The following is an 8398-nucleotide window of genomic DNA, read 5'->3' on the forward strand; positions in this document are numbered from 1 at the left end:
TCAGTCAGCAGAAAACTAGACTGGCCTAAAAATCATAAGACTTTTAAAAAATAACAACAGTAGAGTCTTTTTTTGTTTGTTTTTTTAAATTTGGTTTGATTTCTGAGCCTTTACGTTTCCTTGTGCAACATTTTCAAACTTATCTCCACAACTGTGAGGGCTAGAAACTTGCTTTAAAAAATGAAAAAGTTGAGATATTTGCATATTCACATGACTAGCACTTGAAACCCAAATATGATAAGACTTTCAATCAATTCACAAGAGTTGGTAAAACTGATCTCTTTAGTGAAAGGGGTAGAAATATAGGGAAGTAAGATGAAAGGCTGGCTTACCCTGAGAAATGTTGCCTTGTATTGAGTTGGCTGTAATCTTGATTCTTGCCCAGAAAAGGGAGGCTCTGTAATCTGAGACTCTTGCTGTTTGGGAACAAACTATGCTGCTCTGGTAAAGGCAGATGGACCATGACCTCAAAAGGAATAGAATTTTTCTGCTAGAAACTAAAAATGGATGAGTAGAGGATTTTTATGATTCTGCCATGAACGTTACATCCCCCTTCACCAATTAGGAAAAAGAAGTGACTAAGCAGGGAAACCAGGAAGTAACTTTCACTCCCTGAAAGGGTCAGTCTTGGGCTAGTCTGGAGGGACCAAAATGTATTAAACTAAAAGCAAATCCCAATAAATTTAAATAAAAAAACAAAAACAGGGGCCCAATTCTGCCCTCGTTTGTAATCATGTGACCTTATGCCCTTGATGAGGGGCTTGCTTGGGTATAACTGAGCGTGGACTCTGGTTCTTTGTTACTCTATTTTCTAAGAATCTCTCCTCTTTGTTTTCAGTTCCGTGCATAGGTAGCATTCTGCACTGCAGGGAACAGCAAACCACACGTGCACACACACTCCAGCGACCAGTAAACCACACAGGAAGAGGCTAGGAGCTGTGTCAGTGTCATGTGACAGTTCATTTGTCATAAAACTCACCATGGCAATAGGAACAATAATGTTGAATCTTACTTTGTATCTGGAAATATAAAAAGTTAAACTGGAGTTAAGTCTGTGGATGGACGAGTAATAGTAAAAATTGTTTGATGTGACAGACTGACAATACTCTGGACAAATCTTCTGGAATTAAGATAAACTTTACTGAATGATGTTTAACCTTATGCATTAGGTTTAATAGCTTTGGGGTCTATTGTATTAAAAATGCAGTGACAGTGTGTTATTGTGGCATTTTATGTACTTTCTCTAGTAGCAGGGAACAGTAATGTAATTCCTATTACCAGCTCTTTGAAGACACCCCCCAAAAGGTGCACATACACTAGTTCACAGGGGGACTCTTCAGGAGCTACCAGACCAAGAATCAGAGGGGTAGCCGTGTTAGTCTGTATCAGACAAAGAAAGGCATTTTGGATAAATAGCCAGGTTTTAAATTGGCTCAGGGCCTTATTCCCGATCCAGAAAACGGACAGACCCTTGGCCTATAGATGCCCCAATCCTTAGGGAAGGGCTGTGTGCTAGCGCTGTTGAACTTGTAACCACCAAGGGCACCACCCTCCTTTATGGGGTTTTAAAAGACGGCTCGAAACTCCCCATCTGTAAAAGGGGCTAAGGAGACTGCCTGCCTGCGCACTGCGCTGTGAGCCCCAGGGCTGCGCAGGGCTAGGGAAAGGTGGGGAACGGGCCTTTTGGCAGAGATCCCAGGTGCAGGCGCTGGAGGAGGCGCTGTAAGGAACGCCCAGAGCCGAGCCCAGGCTGTTCCGCTAAGGGACAGTTGCTCCGAGACTGGAGCCTGGAAAACGAAAGCGAAACGGGAGCTGGAGCCCCCGGAAGGGGGGGGCTACGAGCAGCGCGCAGGCGCTGGAAAGCCCCGCTCTGCTGGGATAACCTGTCAGCGACATGTCTGCCTGGTGACGAGTGATGCAGGAGGCCTCGCCCGGCTGTGATTGGCCGGAGGCCGGCCGGGTATAAAAGGCGCTGGCTGGGCACGGGCGTGCTAGTCAGCTGAGAGTGAATTCGAAGCAGCGCGTGTAGCTGGAGCCATGGCGCGGGGTCTCCGCATGCTGCTGCTGGTACTGCTCGGTCTTGGCGGCCTGGAGGCGACCCAAAGTGAGTCCCGCTCCCTGCCGCGCCGGGACCGCTGAGGGGAGGGGCGGGGACGGGCGCATAGCGCCCCGCTCCTGGCCGTGCAGTGTCCGAGTCAGCTGGGGGGGGCCCGCTAAGGGGCCTTAGCCGGGGACAGCTCCCCGGGGAGCCGGGCCCTGTTCCGAACCGGGCGGCGTGTCGCGCCCCAGATGCGCTGGGCGCGCTGAGCCCGTGCTGCCCGCGGTTCGGGCGGGGGCATCTCCCCAACACCCGGCACGCCTGGCTGGGTTGTTGCGGGATCCGCTGGGGCTGGCGGCTCTGGCTGGCTGGGCGCCAGGGGCTTTCGGAGAAGGCGCCTGATGGTGCTGCTCGCCTGGCTTTCGCTTTTGGTCGGGAGGGGGGCGCGTCTCCTGCGGTGGTGGGAGGACGCTGGGTGAGCCCCAGCACCGGGGTTAGTTCCTGGCGGGAGCCCCCAGGGCTGCGCTCATACTGGGGGTGCCCTGCTGGGGCGCGGGGGGAAGGGATTTCCCCTCTCCGTGACTCAGCCTGGGCCAGCAGGAGCCAGGTTCTACTGCGCTGCTTGCAATAATAGGGTGACTAGTCTAGATAGTGTGAAAAATTGCCCCAGGGCAGTGGGGTAGTAGGCACCAATGTAAGGCAAAGCCCCAAATAACGGGGCTATCCCTATAAAATCAGGATATCTGGTCACCCTAGCAATCAGGGAGGTGATGGTCCTACACTGGCAGAAAACCTGCTGTTGGTGTAGGCTGCCTGCACTGGGGCTGTGCTAGCCTAGAGACTCTAGCTGTGTCTGTGCTGCGGGGATGGCTGGCATGTTGGTTGGGCTAAGGAGTTTTTCGCACCCTGATGGAAATAACTAGACTGATATGTTGTAAGTGCAAACCAAGCTGTGCCCTTATTGTACTGCAGTGCCAGTCCTGCTTGCGCTCCAGTAGAACCTCAGATATAGACACCAGAGTTTTGAACTGATCGGTTAACACCACCTCATTTGGAACCTGAAGTATACAATCAGGCAGCAGAGTTTTTTGGGGGGGAGGATACTGTATAGTACAGTACTGTTAAATGTAAACTATTAGAGAATTAAGGGAAAATCTGATTTTTTTTAACAAAGTAAGGAAGCTTTCTATGCTTGTTTCATTTACCTTAAGATGGTTAAAAGCAGCACTTTTTCTTTTGCATAGTAAGTTTCAAAGCTATATTAAGTCAACGTTTGGTCCTAAATTTATGAAGGAGCAACCATAACATTTCAGCTTGTGACCAGCCTCCATTCATGTGGTGGTGTAACTCTGAGATGCTACTGTACTAGAGCTTTTAAAGAAGGGATGGGCAAACTTTTTGGCCTGAGGGCTGCATCTGGGTATGGAACTTGTATGGCAGGCCTTGAATGCTTATGAAATTGGGGGTTGGAGGATGGGAGGGCTCCAGCTGGGGGTGTGGGCTCTGGAGATGAGGGGCTGGGGTGAAGGAAGGGGCTCCAGGCTTGGACTGAGGAGTTTGGAGAGTGAAATCAGGGATAAGGCAGGGGGTTGGGGGGTAGGCTCTGTGCATCGCTTACCTCAAGCAGCTCTCAAAAACAGTGGCATATTCCCCCTCCAGCTCCTGCATAGAAGTGCAGACGGTCAGCTCTGTGCACTGTCGCTGTTGTGTCTGCAGGCGCAGCCCCTGCAGCTCCCATTGTCTGTGCTTCCTGGCCAATGGGAACTTCAGGGGCAGTGTGCGGAGCCCTTTGGCTGCCCCTGGTTCTGGGAGCTGTCAGAGCAGGGCAAGCTACGGACCCCACTTCCTGGCAGGAGCTTGAGGGCTGGATTAAAACATCTGGCAGGCCAGATGTGGCCCTTGGCTGTAGTTTGCCCACCACTGTTTTAAAGGCTCAAACTCTAGCAAGTTGCTGCTGTTCTCTGGTTTGGCTCTTTGAGTCATTAGTGTGCAGCTGGTGGAGTCTGGGTGAGGTGAGACAGTGACAGCAGTTAGGAGGTCACTCAGCTCTGTTCTTTTCTCAACCCCTTCAGGTGCCCCCAAAGTACATGTGTACTCCCGCCACCCAGTGGAGAATGGCAAGTCAAACATCCTGAACTGCTATGTGGAGGGGTTCCACCCGCCGAACATTGAAATCATCCTGCTGAAGAATGGAGTTAAGATGGATGCCATGGAAATGTCTGACCTTTCCTTCAGTGACGACTGGACTTTCCAGCGCCTGGTGCATGCCCCGTTCACACCTAATGGGCAAGATTCATATGAATGCCAAGTGGTGCATAGCACCCTTACAAGTCCCAAGAAAGTTAGATGGGGTGAGTATTTCTCTACTTGCACCTTGTTCACTTCATCCTTCAGGAATTGTACACTGGATTTGGATTCTCTTTCTACTGAGATCCTGCACTCTGCCAGAGAATGCAGCTTGTCTGCTTAGCCTCAAGTCCAGTGTCTTTATTAAGCGTAATATAATAGGGTGAGTTCCTGAATTCTTGTTTCTAGAGGCCTTTGGCCTCCTCCTAGGCTCCAGTGAAATAATTTGTTTCTAACTGCCAAAGGGAACATGGAAATGAATATACTGCATTGGAACATCTGATAGTAATGGAAAGAGGGAGGGACTAATTTCTGGAACAGTCCCTGGAGCTGTACCACTGTAAGGTTTCCTGTGTAGCCACTCTTTGCTGGCAGGAGAGTGCTCTTCTGCTGGCATAATTAACACCACTTGCTGGGGGTGGCTTAGCTAGGTTGGCAGGAGAGGCCCTTCTGCTGACAATAACACTGTCCACACCTGCACTTTCGTTGGTGAAACTTATGTTGGTCCAGGGTGTTCTTTTCATACCCCTGATTGACCAAAGTGCTAGCGTAGACATAGCCTCAGTTAGCAGAGCTCTGGGGAAGGTGTGCACAACCCCTGCCTGCGTGCTCTGTACCTGGTTTTCATGTTATAGTGTCTTAATGGTATCTTATTCTCTTATACTCATCTGTTCAGGCAGTTTATTTAGAGAGATACCAGATGTAACTTTTTTATGACTTACCTGTTGAAAAAGGGTAAGTTATTAATAGAACTGTTTTTTGTCAGAGAAAGCATTTTCAACCCCAGCCTGGTCTTCTACTTTGTCCTGTTTGCAGGCTTTTCCCTATGTCTGTGAGTGAGTGAGTGAGTGAGTGACATGTAATCACCAATAGTAAAAGGTCCAGAACTTTGAATTTGCCTGTCATGCTTGTGATGCCAAGGTGGAACAGAATCCAGCTGACTTCTGCTTGCTAGGAGGAGGAGAAAACCCAATTAGTTTAGGTAAACTAAGCAAAGATGCTTAAGGCAATTGGCAAGAAGATGGGGGGTGTCAGTTTCTTTTCTGGCCTAGTCCATCATCCCATAGCATGAGCAGTGGTGGCTTATCACAGGGCATCTGTTTGGCTGCTGGAGTGATAGAACTCTCCCAGCTCTGCATTAGAATTGTTGTGATTGGTGGGAGGGTTATATGTGCAGAACAGCCACATCTTGGAAGTGAAGTCTAACATCCTGTCATCCTCTTTTGCAGACCCAGATTATTAACCTGCTTCTTATATGGTAAGTTATGGATCACTTTCATTTCTTGCTGTCAAAGTGAGTTTGGTGCTAGACTGATCCTTGGGGCTTGTCTACATTACCTGCTGGATTGATGGGCAGTGATCAATCCAGTGAGGGTTGATTTATTGCATCTAGTCTACACATGATAAATCGACTGTCAAGCACTCTTCCGTCGACTCCACTCGGGCGAGAGGTGGAGTCGATGGGAGAGTGTCAGCTGTCGACTTACTGCAGTGAAGACACGGCGGTTAAGTAGGTTTAAGTAACTCGACTTAAGCTACATTATTCACGTAGCTGAAAGTTGCGTAACTTAGATCAATTTCCCCCCTTCTTCCCCCCCACTGCGCATCCACTTCCTTCCCCTGGGCTTCAGCCTAAGGCCTCATCTACACTGGAACACCTGCCATGCTGAGGCATAAAAGCAGGGAGAAGATATGCCAGAGACAGCACTGCCTGCTCATTAGGTGGTATGCATGTGGCCTGAAATTGTTCCACTTCTTAGCACTGGTAACAATATCGTGCCTGTACGGAGACTCCACTTGCTTGTCCAAGGATTAGAGAGCAGTGTTATTTTTGTAAAGCGTATGACTTCACTTGGCACCTGAAAAGAAGGGTTCTTTTTATGTCACTAGATCTGCTAGTCACCAGACCCGATGGTGTTTTCTCTTGATGGGTGGGAAGAGGTGGATTTGACATTTGGCAGTCCTTGCTTATGGTCTAGCTATATCTCCCAGGAGGGCTGGCCAATACTGCATTAGAGTTAGAGGGACAGTAGTCACTATAAGGCTTCATTTTGGGGAGTGGAGGGGGGCCTGGGGCATTTCTTGCCAGGCAATGCTGAAGCAGCTTTGAGTTGGTGAATGATAACAAATGGCTTAATGTACAGCACCAGCAAATGCAGTACACCAAATGTCAACAGGTAAGAGGTTCACTGCCTCAAACTGTCTAAGAAGCTTGGGCATGTGATAAAACAAATCTTTGGAGGTGCAGCTGCTCTCTTAGGTTCTGGACTTTATAGATTCTGTTAAGGTTTATACTAGTTGTTTGCAGATGGGATCTCTGAGCCAGGTTCTCCCTTTCAGATTGCTTATTCTTTGTTTTTTTTAATACATAATCTTTTCCCCCTCTTTTCAGGTCTGAAGAACTCTGCCTTGCAATCTGAAATCTGCTTAAGCCATAACCTGTTTTCCTCTGTGCTCTTCACCCGCACACTCATTTTTATATTGGAGCTGAATGTATAGCTTTAAGATGATGCTAAATAACTTGTTTGGGGGTGGTCTTCTGTAATTAATAGTGTGAAATGTTAGATTTGAGCCTGGGGGCCCCCTGTTTATGGCACTGTGACATTAGAGCTGGCCTCACACCAAAATTCTCAATGCTCTGTCTAGTTAGGTGGCGGGGGGAAAAAACACTTGGGTAATCTGGTGGTGGATATGTTATAGAATCAGGTCTTGTGCAGAGATAAGCCAGTCTTGTATTGGGCACTCTGGCAGGTGTGCTACTGCTAGTTTAAACTGGCAGTTATAAAGTAAATCCTAAACATATCTCAGGATCTTTAAGACCCACGGATCCTCCTCCTAATCTAGACATGCTGTGCTAATGGTATTGAGAGAGAGAGATTGGACTGCAGATTTGGAAGATTTTGTCTTTCCAGTAGCTTGAGAACATAAGAGCTATAACAAGGTCCCAGCACAACCTATCTGTAGGCAGCACCAGTCCTTGCCAAGCATGTGGGTAGAATTGAGGGCTATCGGCTTGAGTGCAATACATGTTGCCAAGCCCTTTTAGGTGAGCAGTAGAGCTTTCAAGAACAACTCTTGGCTTCAGCGTTTCTTACTATAAATGCCAATCAATAAAATTATTGCCAGTTTAAAGCAATAAATCACTGTGTGCAAATCTGTTAAATGTTTTTGGACAATCTATATGGAGCTGTTTTACTAATTAAAAGGAGAGAGTAACACTTTGTATGGTTCTTAATTGTATATAATGTTTTGTCTTAAATACATTTAAAAAAAAAATCAACCCTGTGGAAGTTGTGATTTCTTAAGTTGGAGAGGACACTTCTCACCTTGCATTGGGTACAGCAAGGCATGCAATATAACCTGTCAATGAACTAGTGTCCCTGCTGTAAGAGCAGCTGCTCAGTTTTTTTTCCCATTACTGATAAAAGTAAAAGTAGGAGATTGTGTTCCTGATCCATATGATCATTGACTTCTCAGACTCGCCTTCAAATCCAGCACAACTCTGCTCCCAACAATCCTTTTCTTTCTCCTGGCACACTTCCCCTTCTCCTCCTTTTTGCATCTATTGCCCCTTGTGACAGACATGGCAATTTCCTGCAATACCCTTAGAAAAACTTCTTTTAATTTAATACAATTGACTCCAAATGTACTAAATCCAAATGTTCTGTTTTTATTGTGGACCTGGATAATCAATAAACTATATTGAATATTGTAGTAGACAAGAATGGTCTTTGAGGTCAGTAGGAGTGACATGGAGATCCTAGGAGCTGAATACAAATACCATCTAAAGGTTGGGCTTCAGGGAAAAAAACAAACAAACAGAAGATATGCTCTGAGGAGGGGGCACAGTTGTCCACTGACTCTCTGACCCTGAAGGCTGAAGATCAAAGTCCCAAGTTGCATAAAGAAACAGGGTGATCTATGCTGTCTGGGTTCTTATAACAGCCTCAGCTCAGAAGGACGGACTCTGACCGCAACACCTGTGGGGAGTGATCTCTGGTATGTTTTATTAGC

General features: G+C 47.4%; 1 protein-coding gene across 1 annotated transcript; it reads left to right on the plus strand.

The window, feature by feature from the left end:
- The first annotated feature begins 1975 nt into the window (after positions 1–1975).
- Positions 1976–8101, plus strand: B2M (beta-2-microglobulin). The gene is made up of 4 exons (XM_030576796.1): positions 1976–2104; positions 4111–4389; positions 5614–5642; positions 6777–8101. The coding sequence occupies exons 1-3, from the start codon at positions 2038–2040 to the stop codon at positions 5625–5627; spliced, it is 360 nt and encodes a 119-aa protein (XP_030432656.1). The 5' UTR covers positions 1976–2037; the 3' UTR covers positions 5628–5642; positions 6777–8101.
- Positions 8102–8398: the final 297 nt, after the last annotated feature.

This window comes from Gopherus evgoodei, chromosome 10, assembly GCF_007399415.2.
Source record: "Gopherus evgoodei ecotype Sinaloan lineage chromosome 10, rGopEvg1_v1.p, whole genome shotgun sequence".
Classification (NCBI taxonomy): Eukaryota; Metazoa; Chordata; order Testudines; family Testudinidae; genus Gopherus; species Gopherus evgoodei.